General features: G+C 35.9%; 1 protein-coding gene across 2 annotated transcripts in view; it reads right to left on the minus strand.

The window, feature by feature from the left end:
* The window catches only part of UBAC2 (UBA domain containing 2), a 162,727-nt gene that overhangs the window by 38,205 nt on the left and 97,004 nt on the right, over positions 1-27,518 (minus strand). Inside the window, exons 5-7 of one of the 2 annotated variants that reach the window (XM_011363217.2) lie at positions 22,023-22,146; positions 18,392-18,439; positions 1,779-2,024 (exon numbers count right to left, since the gene is read on the minus strand). In XM_011363217.2, coding sequence (XP_011361519.1) covers positions 1,779-2,024; positions 18,392-18,439; positions 22,023-22,146 — 418 coding nt within the window. The remainder of the gene's footprint in view (positions 1-1,778; positions 2,025-18,391; positions 18,440-22,022; positions 22,147-27,518) is intronic. The other variant, XM_011363218.2, reaches the window with a different exon arrangement.

Raw genomic sequence — 27,518 nt, forward strand, 5'->3', positions numbered from 1 at the left:
CACCTCATAGTTCTCAAGGGACATGTCCCCTGTGGACGGTGTGCCTCTGAGGAGAGCCAGTCAGCCCAAGATGTACAATCTGCATGCCATGACAGATTGGTGGAGGTTTAGTTTCAGTTCCATGTCTAAATCTGGGGCAACTTGTAAGTGCTCTCCCAATTCCACAGGTCTCCGTAAGATCAGCTCAGGTCCTTTTTGTAACTGTTGTTTAAAGTCCACGTCTCTCCTTCACCACTCCTCCCCAAACACTGATCCTGACAGTGTTCTTGATAAATTTCACATGTTAAACTCTGCCTTGGGACGCCAACCCGAGAAATACTTCTCTCTCTTGCTCATGAATACAAGATCCATAGCTATCTAATGGGGAATCTCCTCCCAGCTATTCCTAAGGTAGCTCATTTCATATATTTTCCCTGAATCTGCTCTTCTGATGTTGGTGAGATGATACTGTCATCGATTTATCCCGTTATCTAAGACAGAAACCTCAGAAACATTCACTGCTTCTTTTTCTTCCTCATAGCTCCGTTCATTCTACCTGGGAAACCATTATACTCTCCATTACTGTTTTCAGACAGTGATCATTCCAAGTTCTCATATTTTTCACTCTTCCCTCTGTTTCCCTGAAGGATCTACCTCCTCCTCCTGCTAAACACAAGGCTTAGTTCATAGCCTATGATCATCTTGGATGTAATTCTCTTACATAACTCATCTGGCATCTTGCTTTCATCTCTCAACCCTACAAATTTGACTCCATGATGTACTCCTCCAGCTTTGACCACTCTAAGAGAGGTGTCTGTCCTCCATATTTAACTATATCTTGGTTATCTTTATTGTATGTTCCAGATTCACCTCAAATTCAACTACATCTCTAAGAAACAATCTTCACCTCTCTTTCTCACTTGTAGACTCAGACCATTAAGGGACCCCCTTCTTCCCACTCTTGATATAAACTCTGGGACCCACATCTCCAATGGGACACCAGGGATGACACACCTGATTTCACTTCTCCAGACCACTGTAAGGTCTACAGACCTATTTCTCACACCCAATGAAGGCAGGAGATAGGGAGGTGGTAAGAGAGAACAGTATCCTCTCATACTCTAGAGGGTAAGGAAGATGGACACAAGAAATGAAGAGTCCAGTGTCCTGGATCATAGAAGGTTCAAAGACAGATCAGCTATGAGGTAGCCTGATATATAGTAACCCTTGAAAGACAAGTGTGGTATGAGAATTGTGGTATCAGTTTGGATACAGATGCTCAATATTTCCTGATGATTGATGACAAGGCTAAGAAAACACAGCATTTATTTGATCTACTCATTGGTTGTTTCCTTGAAAATTTTCTTACCTTTATATTCTCTCCATTTCAATCAAAGATAATCAAGAAGTTTTACTTTTGCTCTTCACTCCAGAGCGCATAATAATATGCATTTTAACAGGAAGACACTGTGGCTTTTACAAGATTATAAAAACAGATAAATATCACATCTTGTTAACTAGGTTGGTGTTTCTCTAAGAAATAATGCTTATCTAATAGAAGTAGAACAAGAATGTCCAGTTTGACCAGTCTTTCAGCCGAAATTAGTTTTTTTCACTTTAAAAAACAAAACAAAACAAAACTAAGGATAGCCACTAACAGAGACCTACATTCTACTTGGAAATGCTGAAATATCCACGTTGCACAGGAACGAAATGCAGTCTCTACCACACATACAGTCACAGAAGAACAGCTTACTCACGCCATTAATTCTGAATTTATTATTGTTATTATTGTTTACCTGCTGCTGTCTTTGCCGCCTTGCTTGTGCAAACTGAGAAAGCATCAGCTGTCGATCAAGCAGCTCCATTCTTTGCTGTCGCTGGATGTCTACTGTGGCCCCCATCCCGATTCTGGCTTCAGAGGTGGGTTCTGAAGATGAGAAGATGGGCTCAAGTGTCCAAGAAAAGAACTTTGCCATCCAGCTAGGGATGCAGAGCACCTGATGAACTTGTAACATTTTGCTGTTGTAGCAGACACCAGAAATCTAAAAGAAAAAAAGTCCAACTGGATTGTTTAAATGTAATACAAACTTAAAGAATATATTTAACATAGAAATCAATAACCACAAAATATTTCAGATGTTATTTTCCTTTATTTTAGCAGTGTTAGGTGATAACCAAAACTCCTACCAAGTTGCAGAATACCAAGCAGTACAAATCAACAAAAAATTAATTTATTTAGTAAACAAATATGTTTTTGTTAAGTTAGGAGAGATAGCAAAATCCAAACCATTTAACACTCAAAGTACTGGCAAATTATTTTAAAAACAATGTTGTCATTTTTTAAAAAGCCATTAAAAAATCCGATTATAAAAACACATTCACACCGTACTAACTCAGTGGTTACTCTTATTGGCATGTGGCCAACAGAGATTTTAGCAGAAAATAACTTTGATGTTCAATGATGTGACCCAGCCATATCATAAATTTATCAGAAAATAAAGACAATTTAAAATTTACATAGTGTTTTAATAGAATTTTCAAGTATTGATTTTTCTAAATTTTAAAATCCTCACCAATAGTTACTAATGAACAATTCTGTTTACAAACAAGCTTGTTTTTCATTTGAAGGTAATTTATGTGGCAAGAGAGGTCTAAATACAATGTATGGTTTTTGAGGTAAAAATGAGTAGGTAAAAAAAAACCCTTTAATTTTGTGAATTTGATTCATAAGATAAGAAGTTATTCATACCAAATTAATAGGAGAAGAGTACACTTTAATGTTTTATTAATAAAATTAATTAGGCAAGAATTTATTGAGCATCTGTCATACATCAGGTACTACTCTATGCACTTAATATCCAGCAGAAGATTGACAAGGTCCTACTCTTATAGAGGTAATACTTGTCAATATGTAGAATAGACAGTAAATAAGCAAACACATAAAACAACTCCAGACAAGCTCCATTAAAGAAATATAATAAAGTGACTTGAAGTAGGGACCTTCTTTAGGTCGGGTGATCAGGGGAGCTTCAGAGGAAGTGACGCGAGTGAAGATCTTAAGGATAATGGGGTGCCAGTGATTAGAAGGATTAGAGGAAGAACATTTCAGACAGAGAAAACAGCAAATGCAATGCAGGAATGAGCTTGGGAGTATCTATTAGAAATCTTAGTGGAGACACCAAGTGGGTAGTTGGATATAGAAATCTGGAACTCAAGGAAAAAATTAGCAGAAATAAAGATTTGAGAGTCACTGGTATTAGATGGTATTTAAAGCAATGGGACTAGATGAGATGATATGAGGGTGGGCATATAACAGAAGAGAGAAGAGGACTTAGCATTGAACCCATGGTACATCAACATTTTGGAGATGGACAGAGTGGGATATGCTAATAAAGAAATCTGAAAAGGGGCTGCCAGTGAACAGAAGAAAAACTAATAGAGTTTAGTATCAGTGAAGCTCAGAGAATGGTGTTTTGAGATAGGAATACTAGCCATTTATGTTTAATGCAGTTCAAAGTTCAAGTGAGACAGAGAAAGGAAAATGACCATTGCATTTGGCAAAATGGAGGCCTTTGATGACCTTATAAGAACAGTTTTGGTGCAGTGCTAGGAGCAAAAGACAGACTGGAGAAGGCTAAAGAATGAATGGTAGATGACTTTGGGTTTCAAATAATTTCCATTCCACTTATCTCAAAAATGGCGCAAAGCAACAAAGAAATCGAAAACAGAAACCAACTCCCTATTCAATGAAGCCAGAAAGCATCTGTAATCCTGAACCACACACGAAAAATGGAAAACACATTGTGTAATTAGAAATGCCTTAGCATATGGAAAAAAGGGTAAATACAAATGCCAGCAAGAGGGTCTCCTGGAGCTGGGACAGGTTCAGGGACTGGAGACACACAGTTCAGGTTCTGTGTGAAAGGCAGGAGTGAAGTGGAGGAATCTTAACTTTGTAAAAGCAACCCCAATTCCTCCCTGTGCCAAGGATAGCCCATATCTAACCTCTCTCCCATCTACAGGGAGAAGATAAAAACTCTTAAGGGTACGGGTCAAAGAGGCGCTGAAGCCGGTAGAACGGGCCCAGAGGAGAGGCCTGGGGCTCTACAGAGACAGACATCATACAGACAGAACGGTCCTCGGTGTATGTCTCATAGAGATTTCATAAGACAACAGAGGGAATATGGGAAGAGGGGACTATAGTTCAAGAGATAATAGTCACGACAGTTTTCTAGAATTAATAAAGAATATAAATCCTTAGACTGAAAATGCAGAAGTCCCAAGAAGGATAATAAAATGAAATATATATTTAGATCCACTGTAGTAGAGCAAATAAAGAAATCCTTAAAAGTTGCCAAAGATAAATTTGACTGTCTAGAAAGGTTAAACAATTAGCTATTAGGAGATAACAGCAACAACAACTATAAGACACTTAGAAATAAATCTAATGAAAAATATGAAGGCCTTTATAGGGAAGACTAAAAAACTATATAAGGGACATTTTAAAAAATGACCCAAGTAATAAATATAGATACCACATCTATAAATGGGAAGGTGAAAAACTGTTATCAATTTTCATCAAATTAATATATAAATTTAATAAGATTAAAAATAAAATCTTAATAGGGTTTTTGTTTTCTTTTGTTGTTGGAACTTAAATGCCAATTCTAAAATTCATATGAAATATTTAAGGTTTAAATTTAAAAAACATAATGTTGGGGGAATGAAGTCAGACACAAAGATGCACACACTATGATTTCATTTAAGTAAATGGATCAATCTGAACTATATATTGAGTGGGAAAACCATGACTCAAAACGTGAAGGTGATGACCATATGTCCCGGGAGAGAAGTCACAGGAGGGATGATGGGCATTGGGGGCTGGCAGTGCTCTGATCTGTGTGGGGTTATGTGAGCATGTTTACTTTACAGTGATTTGTTCAGCTTCGTGACGTCTGTAGTTTATGCACATTTTGGTATGTGTTACGTATTACAACAGACATGTTTAAAAATTAAAAGTAAAGAATAAAGGATCCAGAATAGCCAAGGTAATTTTAAAGAAGCATAATAAGGCCTATCAGATTTCAAGATATGCTACAAAGTTTGAATAATTAAAATAGTGTAGCCTTTCTGTAGAGCTACTCAAATAGATCTAAAGCTCATTGAGCACAGAAGCAGACTCTTGAGTATAGGGCATCTGGTATATATCAGAAACAGGTAAATTAGAGGGAAAGGATACACAAGCTATAAATAAAGACAAAAAAAGGTCTCCCTTCCTGACATCGTACATATAAACTCCCAATGGATTAAGGACACAAATATAATTTACAAAACTGTAAATCTTTCTGCACAAAATACAGAAGAAACATCTTTTTGGCATTGGGATGGGGAAGAATTTTTAAATAAAAAACATAAAGCCCAGAAGAAAGCTAACTATGGGAGATGAATACACAGTGTAAATATATATATGCCTAAATACATATATGTAAAAAAATATATATATAAAATTAAGTAATTTAAAAAAACCATAAAGTACAAAGTAAAAAAAGAAAACATAAAATTATTTATTTTACAATTTAAAAGCTACAGTTTGCCAAAAGTTACCATGAATGAAGTGAGAAGACAAGTCAGAGCCTGGGAGAAGGTACCTAGAATTCTTGTAGTGAACAAAGGTAGTGTTCAGAATATAAAAAAAAAAAAACTATAAATTTATAAGAAAAAGACAATCACTCCAATTTAAAGAGCAGATGAAATGGCAATTAAAGAAGAGGAAATTTGAGTGGCCAAAAAATACATGAAAAGATGTTTGTCCTCACCTGTTTTCAGGAAAATGCAAGCTAAAAGGAAAAATGTTAAATATAATAACAGTTGGCAAAAATTGAAAAACCTGGTAGCAAGTTTTGGTGAGGATGAGGAGAACTGAGGACGCGCAACACAGTCCTGAGGGAAGGTAAAGTGGTAAACTACCCTGGAGAGAAATTCAACTAGACAGTTGCCCCTTCGTATCTGAAGGGAGACTGGTTTCATCATCCGCACGGATACCAAAACCTGAAGATGCTTATGTTCCTTATATAAAATGGTGTTAGATTTGCATGTAACCTATACATACTTACATACAGGCCACAGCTGGGTATGCCTACTCATCATTTCATTCTTGCAGATTCAGTGTAGTGCTTGATGTGTAACAAATTCAAGTTTGGAACATTTTGAGATTAAAAAAAAATATCTTTTTGATCTGTAGCTGGTTGAATTATGGATGTGAAACCCGTGGATACAGAGGGCCTACTGTATGTAGCAGAGCTTAATGTATATGCTTTAGGGAATACTCAACTGTAATGTTACATGTAAGAGCTAGGAAAAAACAAATATACTACTGCAAATTCTGGCAAGAATAAAATAGAGCTTTTGTGTTCATTTGCTTAAATGTCGACCCTAAGGGCTGCTTCTTATTTGAATGTGTACTCTGGAAGGGGAAGAATTTTGGTTGGTTTTGATCACTGTTTGGCCTCTGAACCTAGAATAGCCTCTGGCACATATTAACTACCCTACAAATATTAGCAAAAAAATGAATGCTCCACAAAAAGAAACACATTACCTTAGATTCTTTTAAAGGAAATTGGAAAATTGCTAGCTGACGCACTTATTGAATCCTAAGTTTATATTTTCCCATGTGACAAAAAGGTAGAGTTTGGCTGTCCATACTTCTGATATACCAACCACCATGACCTCGAGTTGTCAAATTAATAAAGTGCTACTGTAAAACATTTTAGGTATTCACAAAGGATTAAAATTTAAAGAGCTTAAAGAGTTTAGTTTTCTATAAATATTTGATATACCACCCTTATTCTATGAGAAGATGAGATAAGAATATTAAATTTTACCTAAGTTATACCTCATTACTACCAAAAGTTTCAAGAGAGTATCATTATTACACTACCTGATATTTATACATTACTTTTAACTTTAATTTTCATTATCTCATAAACTCTTCTCATAGTGGGAGTTCTTAATGATAGTTTTCTTGAAACCCAAAGAGTCTGTGAAAAAAGAGGCTTTGCACATAGACCATCTACTTGAATTTGCATATGACACTAAGAGAAACTCTAATGAAGGGGTCTGGCAGGCCTTCAGTGCCAGGAAGCCCAAGATCAAGCTGAGAGGCCCAATGACAAGTAGCAGCAGTGATCTTGGACAGGCCAGGAGTCAGGTCAAGGATGACGAGATACAGTGAAAACGAACAAGAGACATGTGTCTGGGAAAGGCAGCCAGCACTGGAATCAGAGCATTCAAGCAGCAGGGATCAGGAATCCCTGCTAGGAAAATGAACCCAGAAGTCAGGCAACGAGAACCAGAGAGAGTTCTAGGCCACATGCAGCTGAAAGCCAAGGCCAAAGCGCCAGGCCACAGCTCTGGGTTAGAACTAGGAGCTCCCCTTAGGCCAACAACAGAAGCCATTACCTCATAAGTCTAACTGAGAATGTAAATCAACAAGAAATTGGTTTTTTAGGCTATTAATGAACATGGACATCAATTATACACTTATTTCAATTTTTTAGATTATTAGTCCTTTTAGAAAGGGAATCATGAAATAAAGCCCTTGAAGCAAATAAATTTAATTTGTTGGGTGAAAACATATAAAACACTCTTGATTAGTAATAATTAACCTCAACTGTCCTCTGCTCTTGTTTAGCATTAGTAAGAAACCACAGCAGGCAAAGGTGAGAAACCATGACCTGGCAATGACACAAGGTTTTTGTTGATCTCTTTCTCCAGCCAACTATGGCTGAACAAAAATCCACACAGCAAACTGCCCTGTCAGGGTCTTTGTGAACTGCCACAGTCCCAACGTTCAGGAAACCTATCATCCAAAGTCATTAAGACAAATACAAGGGGCTGCTTTCCCAGGGGGAAAGAATTGCTTTCATAAGACAGGGATGAGAAAGGGGACAACGGTCCCTTTGCACCTGGACCCCTTGACTTCATTTGTACTCAAGTCCTGAGGAAACCAGATCCAATGAGACCTCATTTATTTATTCAACACATATTTACTAAATATCTATTATGTGCCAGGATGTGTTCTAAACACTGGGATATGGTAGAAGCGAAACAGAGAAAACCCCTGCCCTTATGAATCTTACATTTTCCTAGTCCTTCCTCCTCACTGGAAATCCTTAGGAAGAAGGAAGGAACTTTGGAAATTACTTTTTTTTTTTTATGATTTTGTATGCAAATTGGAGTTACCCAAAGTTATTTCTGCCATTTGTGATTAATTATGAAATGATTCTTTTCATGATAGACAGAATTGTGTGCCTTTAGTCTTGCTATCTTGTTCTTTGTCAATTTCAGAAGTGACTCATGAACTCCATCTATAGCTCTTATCTCTTTTAATATAATTTTGAAGGATCCAGTTAAAATACTGATGTCCTGATTCTTGGAAAGCTGAGCTGGAATAGGGACAGAATTAGACTGATCGCAGGTTGTTTCTAACAAATTATCTTAGAAACCTGCTCTAAGCTTTTCTTTTTGGAAAATCATGCATTGGCATTAGATTAACTGCATAAAGCAGAAAACTGTAAATAACAATGGCTTAAATACAACAGATGTTCATTTCTCTCTCATGTTAAAAAAGCTCCAACCATCCTAACTGCATTCCAGGCAGTAGGGAGAAGAAAACAAGGAAGGACAAAAGGATGAAGGGCTATTCCAAGAAGCTTCCCAGAAGTTCCAGCAATATGTATGTTATAGTTTACCAGCCAGGATGCCAGGATTTTAGTCTGGTGTCTATAACTAGATGCAAAGAAAACTGGGAAATGTGACCTTTTAGTTGGAGGTACTGGTGCTGCAAATAAGATGAAGATTCTGTTTCTAAGTTAAAAATAAACTGGGAGACAAATAGAGTTTCTAGCACATTAAGGAAAAAGCCTTAATTTGGTGCTTAAATGTAAATACCTTTTAACATATCTTTTAAGAAGGAAAGCATCTCTCTTTCAAATTATACCCGCTCTCCTAAGCTGATTCAACAAACTAAATGGGCTTATGTTGAAACTTGTTTCTTACATTGGACCAAAAATAATAAACTAAAAATGAATGTGAAGATCTAAAATGATTTATGGATTTATAGATATATAGATTCAATGGTGAAAAACTCAATGCTTTTTAAGACAAGGAACAAGGCGAGGATGCTCATTCACCACTTTTATTTAACATTGTACTAGAGGTCTTAGCTAGTGTAGTTAAGCAAGAAAAATAAAAGTCACAGATTAGAAAAGAACAACTAAAATGTATAAACAAAACATATTTCCTAGTGACATGATCATGTATAGAGAAAACCACAAGGAACCCACAAAGAGCTATTAGAAATAATGAGAAATTTAGCAAGTTGAGGATATAACAGCAAAATAGAGAAGCATTGCTCTAAACTAGCAACAAACAAAACAAAAATTATAAAAACAACTCAAAACTGCACAAATACTTAGGAATCTATTTAACGAAAGATTGCAAAGGGGAATTAAAGAATTGTTAAATAAATGTTGAGATATACCATGTTCATGGATTGGAAAACTCAGTATTGTTAAAAATACTTATATTAGTTATCCATTACTAAATAACAAATTATCCAAAACTCAGTGGATTAAACAATTAAGGATTTACTGTATACATAGTTTATGGCGGTCAGAAATCTGGCGCAGCTTAGCTGGGTGATTGTGGCTCAAGGTCTCTCATGAGGCTGTAGTCAAAATGTCAGCCTACCTGCATTCACTTGAAGGCTTAACTGGAGCTGGGAGATCAGCTTCCAAGGAATTAAAAACACAACTGGCAAGTCAGTGCTGACTGTCGGCAGGAGACCATAGTTCTTTGCTATGTGGACCCCTACACAGGGCTGCGTTCAGTGTCCTCATGACAGTTAGCTGGCTTCCCCTAGAGAGAGTGATCTCAGAGGGAGCAAGATGGAAGGAGCTGTGTTGTTTTATGACCTGAGCTTTGGAGTCACACTCCATCATTTCTGCCATATTCTATTTATTATAAGTGAATTCCTCAGTATAGCCCACACTCTCAGAGAGGGGAAATAAGCTCCACCTTGAGTAAAGCAATTTGCGGTTACATCTTAAAATCATCGCAATGGGAATCCTCCCCAACTGACCTACAGTTTCAATGGAACCCCAAGCAAAATCTCAACTGATTTTTTTCTGAAGAAATTATAAGCTGATATAAAAATATGTATGGAAAGTCAATGTTTCTAAAATAACTAAAACAGTTTTGAAAAGAGGAATAAAGTTGGAAGACCTGATTTCAAGACTTAGCAGAAAGCAAAAGTACTCAGGACAGTATGATACTGGTATAAAGACAGACATATAAATTGAGATAGAAAAGGTGGTCAGGAAATAGATCCACATTGGCCAACTGATTTTCAACAAAGGTGACAAAGTAATACAAAGGACAAAGGGGTCTTTTTGACAAACGGTGATAGAATAATTGGATATCCGTATATAAAAAAATAAACCTAAACCCTTATCTCACAGGAAGTACTGTCAAATTGGATCTTAGACCTAAATGTAATAGCAAAAACTATTAAATTCTAAAAGGAAATATAAGATCTAATCTGTGACTTTAGATTAGCAAATATTTCTTAATCGAGATTAAACGCTTTGCCCATTGAAAGACACAGTTAAGAAAACAAGAGGCAAGCCACACACTGGGATAAAATTTTTACCAAACGTAGCCAACAAAGTGCTTACATCCAGCATATAAAAAGAATTATTTTAACTCAATTAGAAAACAAATGAAACGCAGTGAAAAAGTGGGTAAAAGATTTGAACAGACACCTCACAAATGAAGATATACAAATGGTCAGCAGGCACATGAAAACACTCTTAATATCACAAGTCACTAGAGAAATGCAAATTAAAATTACATGCCAACTAGAATGGCTAAAATTAAAACAACTAATAATAACAAGTGTTGGCAAGGATGTGGAGCAAATGGAACACTCATGTATTGATGGCGGAATGCAAAATGGTACAGCTGCTTTATAAAATAATATGGTAGTACCTTATAATGTTAAACATATATTTATCATATGACCTGGCAGTTCTACTTCTAGGTATTTATCCAAGAGAAGTTAAAGCACATATCCACACAGAAATGTGTACACAGATGTTCATAGCAGCCTTATCATAATAACTCAAACCTGGGAGTAACCCAGATGTTCACCAACTGGCGAAAAGATAAACAAATTGTGGTGCAACCATACCAGAGATTAATACTTACAATAACAGGAAATGAAATATTAATAAAACATAGATTGATCTCAAAAACATCATGTTAAGTGAAAAAAGTAAACACAAGACTTCATACTGTATGATTCCAATTCTATGAAATTCTAGAAAAGGCAAAATTATAATCACATAAAGAAGATCAGGGGTTATCTGGGGATGGCAGTTGGGTGAAAGGACAGAGAGCAAAAGGAATGAAGAAAATGTTGAGAGTGAGGGAATTGTTTGCTATCTCGATTGTGGTGGTGGTTACACAACTGTATATAATTACGAAAATTCACCACACTGTAAACTTAAAATTGTATGTAAATCACACTTTCATAAATAGAAAAAGAATTCTTCATTAAAAAAAGTGAATGTGAAGCTCTAGATAGATCTACACGTTTCTAGATACATAAACCTTCTTTTAAATTTTATAAAAGAGGTGGAATTTTAGCAGACTACAAATGATCTTTAGCAACAAAAATTTGATACCTTGAAAATGTTCCCAGTTAACACAAACTAATATAAGAAGATTTTTTGATAATAAGCTATGCCGTTGTTTATAAATGAATAAATTCAAAACAGCATGCACTGATTTTACCATAGTCCTTTCCCATAAGTTATCATCAAGAAAGAAGAGATACATCAACACGATCAGCCCCTCAAAAGGAGGAAACACTGGACACTTCTATTTAAAAAAAAAATCAGTTTAAAGAGATAATCACAATTGAGTCAAGACTTCCCATCTCTTGACAGGAAAACAATGCAAAGACTCTGCGGGAAAATGCTCTGTGCTTCAACTGACATGATAATCTACCAGAAATCGTCTAAAATTAGAAAGTATGGCTGTTTTCATGATAACCTCGTCTTTATTGCCATTTCCTTTCCCTCTGACCAGCAGCACTACTGAACCAGATAAATATATTTTAAATTATCCTTTAAATTTTCTCAAAGCCATTCTTTGCTTCATTTTCTTGTACATGACAATGCCAGAAACACACACAATGAGTTTGCTGAAGGTGTGGTTTCAGCTGCATCTTTAATCCATCATATGGAGAACCAGTTAAATATCTTGATGATTTTAGAAGAGAAAGTTTAGCTATAGACTAGATTTTTCATATCAGAAAGAATGTAGAGGCTGCCAATGGGATAGTTTTCTTGGATATTGGTTGGCCCACAAAATTCATGGTGAAGGCTGCAGAAAGTTGTTGCTATCTGTCTTTCAGCACCTCTGGGTACTTTTACAACTTCTTCATATCCAGAGTCATGTTTCCACTGATGATCAACAGGGCCTCACCTTACGGATATAGTCAAGGGAAGATCTAAGAATAGCTTTGTACTTAAGTGTCTTGTGGTTGGAACAGACATGGATGAGAGCATTGACAAGTACAGTGAATGGCATTGGACCATGACATTTGGTCTTTGGTCTTGGCTCTACCACCCATCAGTTATGCAGCCTGAACCTCAGCCTCCTCATCTTTAAAGTGGGAAACCCATGTTCTCCACCACTGTAGAGATCATATCAAGAACTTAGGAAGGCAGGATGTGTTGAAAGCATCCCAACAATAACAAAGTATCATAGTGTTTTATAGCACAGAAATTATTTTTTATAATATTGAATACTGAAACTCAGCAATTATTTACAGAATGTAAATAAACATTGTGCTAGGCACTGGGGATTATAGATTATAAAGAATAATGTATAATTCCTAAACTGAAAGACAGGGTTAACTCAGAAAAGGCTTCAGAGTCAGGACTTAAAACAATTTTTCTTGGAAAAGAAGGGATATGGTAGAGAGAAACTGCATGTGTGGTTAAAGCTGCAGTATCTGCATCTGAATCCTGTCTGCACTACTTACCAGCTTATATTGTTGACAAATTACTTAAGGTCTCTGTGCCCAGTTTCTTCATCAGTAAAATGGTGATAACCATCCCTAGCTCATTAGGCTTTTATGAGGACGAATTAAGGTAATATTTATGCTTAGAAATGGGCTGTATTAGTTTGCTTACTCTAGGTTATACTGTGGTAACAAACTATCTCAAATTTTAGTAGCTTGTAACAAAATTTTTTTCTCACTCATCTTACATGTTGACCACAGCTCTGCTCCATGAGTCTTCTTCACTCTGGCTTCTATCTAGCACATGCTTTTCTCATGGTAAAGGAAAGAGAATAATGGTAGGACCATGCAATGGCTCTCAAAACTTCTGCTTGTGAAGCATTCATCACTTGTCCTCATATTTTAGTGGCTAATGTAAGTCACAGAGTAAAGCCTGAAGTTAATGGGGTATGCAGAGGACTTGTAGGGAGGGGCCCGGCAGAGAGGGGCATCAAATATTTTGAACAAACAAAAATATTTGAACAAATAATATAATCTGCCGCAAGTGCCTGGTACACAGTAAGTGCTGTGTGTTTGTTAAAGAAAAATAAGTGATTGCACAATGGCACAGTGAGATAGGAAGAGATGTTTGAGAACAGTAAAATGTTCAGTGTCACTGAAGTATATGCTACACAGGGGTGGAAGTGGTATAAGAGGCCAAATTTTGAAAGGCTTTGAAAGGAGGCCAGGTTTTTGCCTATAGGTAAAAGCTAAGTTACAGTAATAAAAATTTGTATAGCTATATTTTATAAGGCACTTCTGCTCCAGTTAGTTTTATTAAGACATTGGCATAACTTCATTTATTCTGCTTTGAACATTTAAAAATCAAAGTCTAGTAGTCACTTCTTTACTGTGTAATACCTCTCTAATAAATGTTCCCTGTCGGCCTTGGATCGAGTTGCAACTGCTGACAAGGCAGAAGACAGAAGGTTCCTTTCAGTAGGACCAGGCTACCTGGGGTCAGGAGAGGGGAAGGGGGCATAGAGAGGAAGGGAGGGAAAAGGGGAGAAGACAGAAGGAATGAATAAATCAATATATTAGAGAAAGAGAAAGAGAGGAGAAGGGGGAGGGAGAGAGAGAAAGGTACAATGGACTAATAAACACGCGATTCAGTGTTGGGATTATAAACTATTTTAATTCTCAGAAGGCGAAAGCACCCTCTAAATAATGAATACTTCCTACAGATCTAATGTTGTCTTCTACTTTATACTTGTCCTTTCACAAGCTCAACCAAACTCAGACCTCTAACCAGTCTTGACAACCCTCTGCAGTTTCTGTCCTTATTTTTAATGAACTGCTAGAAAATAATCTCCGTTTCTAAAGTTTGACTGAAAACCTTGGGCATCAAACGAGTTATCTGACCTGCTATACTGTATCCTTCTTTGGTCAATCTGGACAAGAAATCTAAGGGAAGAAAGAATAATAGAAGAAATGGAAACATGAAGAGAGACATGAAAAACAGGGGAAGGCATGAAGGATCCAGCATCCCATTCTCATTCGTGCAGGCAGCAGGTCAGGCCTCCACAACTTACTCTGAAGTAGTTTAGATTTCCATGGTAGGTTATGCTAGTCCATAAGCATTCCTCTTAATGCTATACCATGACTTGGAAAGCCAATCAACATAAGGTTGTTCAATGTTTTTTCTTTTACAGATACCATAGGACGATGTTTTCTTTTTTGTCTTTAAAACTACTGCAGAGGGAAGAGAGAAAGGCATGTCACAGCCCACAAATGAGCCATCCCGACTCCTTCATGATTACTCATTTTTCCCTTCCTCTTGTCTATGATTTGCAAACCCTAATAAGACTTCCATAATCTTGCACCATCATAAAGTTTTTTCATTTGAAAATCTTTAAAGATTCCTCACTGTCTACAGAAAAAAATACAAATTCAGACCACATTCAAAATACGAAATAATCTGGTATCAATCTATGTTTCTAATCTTATTAAGACAGACTTTGTTTCATAATAAGGTTGCTGATCACAAGAAAATCAAAGTGTGATATACTGTAAGGAACAGGTAAAAAACACAGGAAATGGGCAGACCGTAAAGGGATATGTTGAAGGGGTGAAGCCTAGAGTCTGAGAAATAACAGGCCTGTCTGTTAATTCACTCCCAATTAGCTTGAAATGTAAAAAGAGAATATCGGCAAAAGCAGGCTCTTTCTGTTTTAATCACACCAGAATTAGCTCAGGCCCAAACTTCAACTTTTGAGAATCAGGGTCCATTCCAGCAGTAATGACTCACTATGATGCCGCTTTATGATTCATAAAGCGGCAGAAAATGAAGAAGTGTGGAGATATGGATGGCCCAAAGTCTCACCGAAGAACCACACAAAGAACTTAAGTAAAGTTCAGTAAGTAAGAAACATTTTCTTTAAGAAAAAAAAACATTAATGTGTAACAAGATTAGTGACATTGTAAATACACAGATTTCTCAGTTTCTAAAGCTTTCACCAAAGACATTAAGAACAGTTAAACATCATGGTGAGAACATGATGGAAGCAGGTGCATACTAACATTTTTGAAATTTCGAAATCTTTTAATCAGTGGGATATTTTTAAGTTATATATTCAGAAACATTTGTAATCATGTAACAACGAATGCGACAAGGAGAGAGAAAAACCAGTCTAACCAAAATAATCTACCAATAACTACATAAAATAAACTAAATTCAAAGTTGGCAGCTTTCCAGAAAATATGAGTAAGTTTTTGGTTTCTATGACAGTAGATAACATATGCCTTATGTTTTACGCAAATGTCTTTTTTTAAATAAAGCTCTTTCTCTTAAAGAACACATAAGTGCCAAACTGAAATACAATTACTTCCTTAACACATACAGCATGTTCGGTAAACTGATGGTTTTAATACTTAAAGGTGAAATTTCATCAACGAAGTTTCTAACATTCCCCAAAAACACTGAATACCATCTGTGCATCTTGTTTTGGTAGTAAGAATTTTATTTTCTTTTTAGTATTTTATTTAGCATAAAACCAAAACAATAAAAAAGGGAAGTCACTTGATACATGTAGGGAGAGAAGTCACATTGAGCAAGAGACATCTGGGACAAGCTGTGGCTTTGTGAATCTCGGACTTTGATCCTATAATCAGTGGTGTGTAAAGCAAATATTCACAAATAATTTTAATATCCTCTTCTTTATCTAAAGCATACCATATTATATGAAATATTTCATAATAAAATGTAGTTTTCTAAAAAAAGTCAGAAATAAAATATTCATTATGTTCAAAACAAGCATCAATACTTACAGTATATTATACAGGAAAATTGGCTATGATTCTCACTGATATTAATCATTGCAAGTAAACACACTATCATCTAATTGTAGAGGAATAATAATAAATAACAAGGCTGATTATGAAGATTTATCAGATTCATGTTCATGGTAGAAGGGCACTTAACACTGGCTGAATTACTGTAAAAAGTAAAAATTCAGTTGGCTCAGAGGTATTCACAGTGGGATTATTTAAATGCTAAATTTATCTAGAAATTATATTCCAAATATTGTGCAATTCTATTCACTCTTTTGCAACAATGGATTTTTATGTTAAAAATTCGTTAAGCTTCCGATTAAAAAACAAAACAAAACAAGTACCTTACTACCTGCTAAGCATGTGTACTGGAAAAGACTGTGACAATAACCTGTACATTTTCGATTTTAAAGACTACAGAGAGATGAAAAATGTAACTTCCAATTCTAGAATATGAATGTCACGAAATGAAACTATCTGAGGTGATAGCAAGCACTTAATTTAAAACCAGGAGTCTAAAAACAGAATAAAGAAAATGGGATGTCTTAAATGAGTCACATAATAAGTTATCAAAGATGTAGTTGGATACATTAACAATGAAATAGCACACAGTAAAGTACTTCTCAAATTCTTGAATGCTTTAGGAAAAAATCCAAAATAGGACTTGAGACCATCACTACTAAGAGAAACAAAATGTATCATGAAAGAAATAGTAAACACTCTTGCTGCTCTGATGATGAAAGCAATGAGCTATCTATTGTATGCAGGCTGGTTAAGCAGATGTCAATCAAGCTGGCAGTTCAAGTGGGAATAAGATTAGATTACAGAGACCCTGGCAATTGTGCTCCAAAGACTCAGTCTGACCCCAGTCTGTCCCCAAGTCACTACAAATCTTAAGAATATGAGGTGGCTGAGATGGTTTAAAGACCTCACAGCAGATTTCAGCACTGTGGTTCGAAAGCAAATCAGGTATCTGGGTATCTGAGAAAATACTTAGGGAGGGGCAAACAAAGAGACTTCACTCCCCAGAATTTTGGCTGGAAGCAGTAAGGAATGAAGGATTAGTTGTATATGAAGAGAACGAATACAAAAGAAATACTATCAAGAGCATAAAAGAAAGAGAGAAGTGAATAGCCTTAAAGACACAGTAGCACAAAATACCATTCACTAGAAACAAATTATAGTGATTAAAATGACTGTACTGGAGTACATAGTTATTTCCAAATCCTTTCTCTTTGATGTTTACATATTATGAATTTGTTCTGTAATTTTCTTAGTCTTTTCCAAGAAAGAAATTAAAACTATATTCCATATACACTAGTTACAAACTTATGTTTATATAAATTTGGGGGTTCAAATTTAAATCATGAATGAAAAATACAGTTCAATTTCATGTTCTAAATTTGTTTTTAAATACCTCATAAATAGAGTTTACGACAAATGCTTATTCAAATAAAAAATATACAGAGTAGAGGGGGATCGGTGAGACGAAGACATTCTAGCACACAAAATGAGGACACCACCCAAATCCTGGGGCTCATTCACTTCTTCCTTCTCTGGCCACACATCCTGATGAGTCTTCTGTCAGTTCCAATCCACCTGACTTTCCACTTAGCCTTATTTTTTTCCCCTTGCATGACAATGTCTCTTTACAAAACAAGTAGAATATATCTCATTATTTTTAGTAAACCCAACTTCTTCATTTTTTTTCTGTTATTTTTTTCCTACTATGAGTTCAACTACTAATGTAATTAAAAAAAAAAAAACTGACAAGAAACTCAGCTAAAACTTTCACCAAAATTACTTCAAAACTAGACAAATAGGCCACCTCAATTACCTATGTCAATGGCCCTTTTTCATCACTAAAGAAGTAGCATTGACACTGAACCTGACATGGTTAGAAGAATGTTGGAGACAAGGAATATGAGCCATAATCTAAATATGACATTTTTCCTAAAGTTTCTTCAGAAAAGAGAGGGGATAGGGGGAGGAGGGAATCACACTTACAAGTCCACTTATGGCTACAATCCAGATGTAGGAACCAGAGGTGAAAAGCTATAAAAGAAAAAAAAGGCAACTAAAAATGAAATTCAACTGCCAGTCACAGAACACTTATTTTTATAGAACTATAATCATAACCATTTATGTTAAGTATTACTTATTTATCTTACTATAAAGAGAAAATTAATAAATATCAATCCCGTTATTTTAAAAAAATATATTAATTTTTAACTAAAACCTCCACCTTTCATAGCCTAAAACAGATTGGTTGAACCTGGCCCACTCCCATGCAAAGAAAAATAAGTGAAATTCAAGCATATTCTTATTTTAAAATGAACATTAATTGACTTAAACAAGGTAAAATACCACATATAAAGGAATTATTAGAATTAATATACAAAATATGTAGTTACCATCCAATGCTTGGTGTTAAGTAATGACAGGTAATATCAGTTTACATAATTCTCATATTAATTTCTTATCATTACTCTAAATTTAGATGGGAAGACTTTTGCAAACATATAGGTCTATGTCCAATGCTATTTTGCTTAACTGTTGATATTCTCATCCCAGTTCATCCAAGGAAGAGCAAACTAAGTAACGATATCAAAGTAAATTAATGGCAAAAGTAATTAAGGTTAAGTCTTATGAAATCTCTCCCTGTGTTTCAAATCATTTACATTTGAGAGTTGTGGACAGGGTTTAAAAAAAGTCATGGACATCTCAAAGTGTTCCTAGAAGATAGTAAAGATTCGTAGCGTAGTGTTTGCTCATATTTCATATACAGATCTTTAGATTGGGAGTTTAACTACTTCTGCTTGTACAGAAAAGATACTCAAGTTCATTGCTGGCACTGTGCTAGATGAAAACCTCAAAGTTACACACATTTTTCAGGAACACGTAAGAAAAAAAAAGATACATAGAAAGAAGGCAGATACAAAGGAAAGAGATGACCAAGCCCAGGTAAAAGGAGGCTGACGAGTGTTGCTCTAGCACTAGCTTATGTAGAGTGGGCATCAGCTGCAACTTTAACCCCTTGGTCTAAAGTTTAATCTTTTGATCTAGCATGGATGCTTGTTCAGTGTAAATGACTCTGACAATACGAGGATTGGAATTATGTGGAAAATACTTTTTCTGTAATGTTCTTTTAAAAATATAAAGAATAATAAAATAGCTAACACTTTCATAGCATTTATGTGCCAAGCTATGATCTTAATGCTTTCCACATATTAAATCTACTGAATCCTCCTAATCACCCCATGAGGTAAGTTCTATTATTAACTCTATTTTACCCATGAAAAAACGGAGAGGTTAAGTAATTTGCTCACGGTCCAAGAGCTGCTGAGTGGCGGAGCTGTGAGTATACACCCAGTGGTCTGGCTCCACTGTCCCCCGTTCGTGATCTCTCCATGCTACTGTTTCACATACAAGTAAGATGAGCATATCATTAATTTTGTCAGTAAAAATTTATTTCCTTTGGACTCTTAAGCCCCCCATCTTATTGCATGTTTGGTTCTAAGTGTGTCTGCTCATATTCTGACAGTGTCTATGTTTTTTCTCATAGCTGGGCTCCTTGACAACTGGTGCCACATCTCATATTTCATTTTATCCCCCACAGTCCTTAGCACAGTGCATTACATGACTGGTTCTCAAGCCATTTGATACTTAAATGACCCTTCACAAACATTTTTGCTCTTCTGATAATGATTAAATTCATTCATTCACTCATTCATTCATCAAATATCTGTGGCTTTAAGAAGCTGTTGCATGAGAAATAGAAAGGCACAGAAATATGTACAACGGTCTAGAGGGGAGGGAAGGAAGGAGGGAAGGAGAAAATAAAAATAAGGGGTTCACAGTCTCTTCAAGGTGGGGAGGTATAAGTTGATACTAGATAGGCAAGAAGAATCCTGGATGTCACTCATGCTGAGGACTTTAGATTTTATCAAAAAGGCCAATGAGGTAGCTTCACTTCTACTTCTTGATATAAACTTCTACTTTACCAAAAAATAAAACAGAACAAAAAACAAACCAAAAACCAGAAAATAAAAAACATTCACAATTTCAGAACACCAATGTGGTAGACGTAGAGATATAAATTGTTAATTAATAATAGGGACCAAGTGACTTAGTTCTTATTATCTGTTCAGCTTACCCTAAACACCAATACTATTATCTCTAATCCTTCAAATGTTCCTGTTAAGATAGATACTATCACCCCACTTCACAGATGGGAAAATGGGGGCTCAGAAAAGGTGATAAAGTAAGTAATTACCAGAGCAAGAAATTAGAGCAACGTCTACTTAACTCCAAAGACTTTCTGCAATGCTCCACTGACTTCATAGCCCATAATTAATAAAACAATGTTTTTCGCTCTCTAGATGGTATATAACTTCAGAGTTGGAAGAAACTATAGAGTCAACATGAGGCTGAGAAGGCTTCTATAACTTGACCCAAGCTATAAGCTAGCGAGTGCCATGTTAGAACTAGAACTTGGGTTTCTTGTCCCAGGTCCAGGGTACCTTCTACCATTGCATTCTGCCTATTGTAACATCTTTAAAAAAGATTAAGCATGCCAGAGCAAATACTAGTAATAAGAATACACTGCAGAAATGTGCTATTAGGTTAAACAAATATTAGGAAGGATAAGGGAAAGTGTAACACTATATAGGTTGAGAGATGAAGAATAAAGAAGTTTCATGAGAAATGGTTGTAAAAGTGATAAGGAAACACCCACCCCAGATGAGCCATTGATAACACATGACAGCAGACTAGAGAAGTTAGAGGAAATGCTAAAGGTTAAAAGGGGAGGGAGGAGGGCATTTTATAGTGACACTAGTATCCGGTTTGATATGTGTGGGATAAGGAATGTTATGAGTATTAACAGTGGATCAAAAGGCCAAACTACACACGGTACTACAGGAAAGAGCAGAATAAAAGTTTTACATCAAAAGCTGTGAGAGTGAAAGAAAAGTGACAAGTATTACAGGTAGAAAACTGAAAATCATGTGTTTTCTACCACAGGGACTGGAAACCAGCAGAGAGCGATCAATATTTACTGAATATTCGTGGTAATCATCTTTTCCAATTTAAGTTAAATAATAAGTACTCTACTAGTCTTCGTATCAAACCATTTAGCAGATGGTGACAGTGCTATCATGCCATGCAACACAGAAGTTATAAAGTTGGTAATGCTTCTAGCAAACTCCAAAGCTCGGGCTGGTAAAGAGTATCTGGTTTCTTCTTCAGAGCTTTATTTGTGACACTGTACTCAATAAATTAATTTTGACAGTGATTTTCCACTTTCCACCTTTTGACTGTTCTCATTTATTTCCACTTCATGCTATGATTTTTAAAAGTACTTACACGCTATTGTACAATGAAATTAAAATATTTTCCACTGATACAAATTACAGTGAAAGCTCTTATCAGATTCTAAAGGCTATGAAAGTATTCTAGTACCTTATATACCTTGATGTTCTCATTCTGTAACACTTCCTTTGAACATTTGATATAGATCATGAAGCCAAACTTATGGGGAAAAAAACCATTGTTTTCAAGGAGATCAAATGAGAAAAAGACCAAAAAAAAAAAAAATCTGGTTAAAAAAACGTGAACATAAAAATGCATACTGTACCTGTAGTCCCAATATATAAATCAATGTCTTGTTTGTGATGGACAACGGACCCAGAATTTGTGCCACTTGGACTCTTGGTATGGAGCAGTAAAATGGTACAAACAGAGCAAACACAGGTGCCAGGCTATGCAAACAAATAAAGAAAAATCACTATAGTATAATACTCAATTTAAAATACCAATGGCAAATGTACATTTGATATAACACTGCTTATAATTTTACTTCAGTCTGAAAGCATGGTCTTAGATACACAAGTTGCTTTCTATATTTACATCATGCTTGAAATAATTTGTACTTATAAATTATATTTTTTAGCTTGTCAACTATCCCAAAAGTATTGCAAAGAAGTGGTTCAGCATCTACTAATTAATTGCCAGGCACAGCGAGAGAATTTAAAGTTGGTGCTATGTTTCTTTAAAAGAATGCCTTAAAATCTAATTAAAGAGACAAAACAAACCAAAAGCAACAAACATAATTCATCATGGTCAAATCCAAAAGCCTCAGCTCAGACTTTGTCCAATTATATATCACCATAGCACTTGACACAGCTTACCACTCATGCTCTCTCTTCCTCAAAATCCTTCCTCCTTTTGTCTTAAACCGTTTCTTGCTGGTTTCCCTATGATTTCTCCTACCACTCTCCTAACCTCTCCAAGGTTCCATTATAGTCTTTTCTTCTTGCTCGAGTCTCTCTTTGTATAATTGCAATTCCTTCTATGGCTTCAATTAAGAAAATGAAGTGAGTCTCACAACTGTCTGCCTGTCCCCTCCCCTGAGTTAATAAATTCAATTTGATACTTTCAACTGGACATATTTGAAAGTCACAAGTATCCTTATACTTAGTCTTCTCTCTAACTCATCTCTTAACACAGTTAACAGTATTCTCTTCCCAAAACACAGCTCTGATCTTGTCACACCCCTGTTTAAAATCCTTCCTTCCACAGGCTCCCAATATCCAAAGAGGAAACTTAAATATTGGCATGAAATAGCAAAGCCCTCCAATTCTTTCTTGTCATTGTAGATCTGGCCCCTCCTCTCTCACCTCAGCCCCTAAAGATGCTCTCTGGGCACATTAGGCTCTTTTGATTATTCTTTGACACAGGTTATTCTTTCAACCTAAATGTCTTTTCCACTTTCCTGTTTAGGAAACTTATGGTATATGACAGCTTAACACTTCTCCTCAGGAATTTCTCCATTTCCTCCTGGTGACTGGTAGCTCTCTTCTTCACCCTCAAAGCTAACTTAGTTTCACTGTTTCAGTGAATCACCTGGGCACTTCATGAGAGGCAGTAGGCCAGGTACCAGAGCTCTATCTACATTTATGAGTAAGAAGAAGCAGTCCCTGACCTCAAGGAACTAGCCCCAGGATAGCAAACTCACATCTACACAAGGGCTAGACTGCCAACATGAATGAGTAGAATGGTTTGGACACACACTTGCACCCATTCTCCATTAAACACTTGACTTAATTACTCAATCTATCTTTTATTTTTCATTTTTGGGGTGAGTGGCTTCATTACAAAAAATATTTATTTATCCTAAGAAAATGCATGAAATATTCTTCACTTCCACAAAGAAATATTCTCACCATATTTTTTGTAGAAACACAATACCCTTTTGGCCTCTTATAAATTTTCCCATCATTGATAGAGATCATATTATAAAAATATCATTTACTATCCTCCTGATTCTAATATTTAAAACAAAACAAAAGCAAATGTACACTGCAAACGTGGTAAATGATAGCAGCATCAACAGGCATTTACGACAATGTAGCAAATGCTAGAACAGTGAATACCCAAGTGCCAGGCACTGAGTCAGGATTGGAGATACAAAATGAGAAAGACAGCCTCTCGCAGTCTTGTAAGGAGGATGACAAGGACAGGGCAGCAGAGGTAAGTAGACAGCACAGCGTATCACTGGCCCTTGTTCTAGATTGAGCATACCCATGGCAGGAAAGGAAATGCATCTCTCGGTCCTCCCAGCATCAGGCACAGTGCTTGACATAGCACAGGAGCTCATTAAATTAGAGACAATAAAGTAATCTTTATTTTTGAACAGTTATATAATTCACGCTTTAACCATATAGGTTTTTAAAAATCTCCCATTAGATTATTAATTCTGTGAGAAAGCGCCACGATCTATAAAGTGCTGCATCTCCCTAGTGCCAATACAGAGACCTACACACAATAGACTCTCATTATTTGTTGAATTAAAAATATTAACAAAGCAATTTTAATGAACAGAGACATTTAAACTGTCATTCTCAATACTACACAATAGCTTTTTTTTCTCAATTCAAATAATCTAAACCTAAACACAGTTGCTTAAGCAGCTATGCATTCTTTTCATTAAAAAGTACAAGTTGGCCACTCCAGGGCTTAAAATTCTCCAATGATTCTCCACTCTACAGTCAAAGCCGAAGTCATTGCAAAGATCTGCATGGCTCTATGTCCCCACCTGAAACCTGGTCTTTTACTGCTCAGTCTCCCCGCCACTTGCTCATGTTGCTCTAGCCACTCTGGACCAGGGTGTGTCTCACTCAGGCAGGACTAGGCTTAGGGCATATGTATCTGCTCTTCCTTCTCTCCTGGCCATGTTCCCACAGACGTGTGCATAGCTTACTCCCTTACATCCTTCAGGTCTTTACTCGAATAGCACCTTCTCAGAGAAACTCTCCCTGACCACCCTATTCCAAACCACAGCCTCTGGCTACCTCACAGCCCCATCCACTCTGCAAGTACTGTTTCCTCTCCCCATAGCAGCTGTAACCATCTACTCTTCTTCATGACTTGTTTATCATCTGTCTTGCTGACTACGATGGAGGGCAGGGATTTGACAGCTTTGTTTGCTGCTTAATCCCCACTGTCTACAACTGTGCCTGGCATAGAGTAGTTGCTCAATAAACAATTCCTGAGTAAAAGAATTTCTCTTTAAAATCATAAACCATACAGCAGAATTTGTCTTTTGCTTTAAAAAGCTCCTTTCCATGTTTTATTATTTTTAATATAATTAATATATATGGTTTCATATATCTACTCAAAATATGGCCTGTTGGTCTTTTGGTAATAACAAGAAAACTCTATTTTTGTTACACCTGAGATCGCTCACCACAGAACACGTTCTTTAAGGTACTTAAGTTATAGAAGTTCTTCTGTTTACATTTAGCAATGAAGAATAAATAATGATGTTCTAATAAAATATCTGAAGCAGAGTTCTCGTTTGAGGTTTCATTTCAAGGTAAATTAAAAAATACCGATTGGCATTTAACGACCACAGTTCATGTCTTATATACACAAATAAGTTTTAAAATTCCTTAGAAGTTATTAATCACCACATAGTTTTAAACGATGACTAAATACTAGACCACATATACGTATAATACAAAAGCACACATTTCAGACCATGGTTATATAGGTTGTTTTGTAGAAATTTTCTGTTGCTATTTCTATACACACAGACTTCACAAAATATCACATTATTAGTCATTGACCAGTTTTTCTCTTTTCCTTATTTTATGACATCTGTTCTTTATACTGTCAACAATAATTCTGTTTGACCTTTTTTGTATAGTGAATAGCTAACTTCTGGAAGCCCTATCTGGCATATGAGGCCAAGATATAGAATTGAGGAAAACAAGTTATAAAGAATTCATTCATTCCTTCAATGAATGTTACTAATATTTATTGATTATCTACTATACACTTACAATTGTGCTCAATAGAACAAATAAAATAATAGAAACACTCAGTTCAGGTCACAGATGTCCATCTTACCTCTTCTACAGAAAAGGACATTGACTCTACTTTTATAGTACAACTAAAGAAATCCTAGTAACTTTCAACAACAACAAAAATAAGATTTGTGAGCTCATGAAATTATCTCAGTCAACAGCACCTTGCAGGACAATTATCCCATCACCTGTTCTTTATATACTTAATAAAAACTGTTTCAAAAATTAAAAATCAAACATCCCATGACGATGGCCTTTGAACAAATTGAAAAACTTCTCAACTGGGTCTTCTTCAAGTATTCTTCAATCTAAGTTTTAAAGGAACTAGTTTTAGAATATTTTATCATATTTACCCACCAAATCATAAAATCTCTATTTTCCCTCTCATAGAATTTTTTTGCACTGGGAATTATCTTGGTGACCATTTAGTTCAATGCCTTTATTTTAAAGGTAGTGAGGCAGAGGTCCAAAGAATACAGGTGGTTGTTGCTCTTCTGTTTGACAAGGATTCTCTACAGATCTTCAGCATTTTAGACCTTAGAAGAACCTAATAAGTTTCTATATGGAATAATACCACCAAGAGGATAAAACCACTTGGCCATTTTGACAAACCCCTGAAATCAAAGGGCCTCTGAGGTCTTAGAGCTACAAATTTCTGCCAAATGATTCAATTCTCTCTACATCATTCTTCAAAATAGTCGCCCAGTTTATGTAAGCATCTAAATAAGAGACAGCTTATTCCATTTTTTGATGATCCTAACTTTTGGGAATGACTCTCACATTTCGATTTGAAAGCTCTCTCCAAGTAGCTTCCTCTTATTGGCATCCTTCTATTCTCTGGAGTTAGGAAGACTGACACATGCAACCTAAACCTTTTTCTATGATACATCTTCCAAACACATGAGAATAGTGATCACATTCCTGCCAAGTCTAAACATTCTCAGTTTATCCAATCATTTCTCATAAGACCTGGGATTCAGACCCCTCACCACCCCAGACATGCTCTAAGTCCCCTAAACCCTTTGTAAAATGCAGTGCCAAGAGCTGACTGGGAATGGCCAGATCAATCCAGGATAAGAGTAAATATCACCTCTCTTGTTTTGAGCACTGTTTCTTTTAATTTAGCTTACAAATAAACTCCATTTTGATAGCCATATTCCACCCCTGGTTTAAACAGTCAACTAAATCTATAAGGTAAACAGCGTAGGTCTCCTTCATTGTGTGTATAAGAGGCTGAATTTTAGCTGTAGTGAGCGTCCCCCAAGTCTTCCCTTGTCATTCATGTGTCTATGCAGTCACTGATTCCAGTCAGTCAGCCTCCTGCCTAGAAACATCGACTAATCCCTGTATATATGCAAAAGAGCATCTTTCTCCCACTCACTACAGAAACTTGTTTCTTTCTCATTAGCTGTTGAGCAAACTACCCTTTATACCAAGTTTCTAGGTAGATAAAACTGTCAAAGTTAACATCTTTTCCCTTAAAACATTTAAAAACTCATACTTCACACAGAACATGGATATAAAATCATCAGTAACCATGATTCATTTTTTTCTAGTTAAAGTTTATTGCCTCAGTCTCTTTCACAGACATTTTTTTAAATACTTAAATCTTTATAGAAAAATTTATAAAGTTCCATAAATATCAGCAATTCATAAATTCCAAGGGGTTTTTGGATAACTATTCAAAAAAAATCACTAACTGAAAATTTTCACTTCCCATTAAAAAAAAAATGTGCACACGCATACATGAGGCTAACTGATCA

Source organism: Pteropus vampyrus, unplaced genomic scaffold (genome assembly GCF_000151845.1).
Source record: "Pteropus vampyrus isolate Shadow unplaced genomic scaffold, Pvam_2.0 Scaffold83, whole genome shotgun sequence".
NCBI classification, from domain to species: domain Eukaryota; kingdom Metazoa; phylum Chordata; class Mammalia; order Chiroptera; family Pteropodidae; genus Pteropus; species Pteropus vampyrus.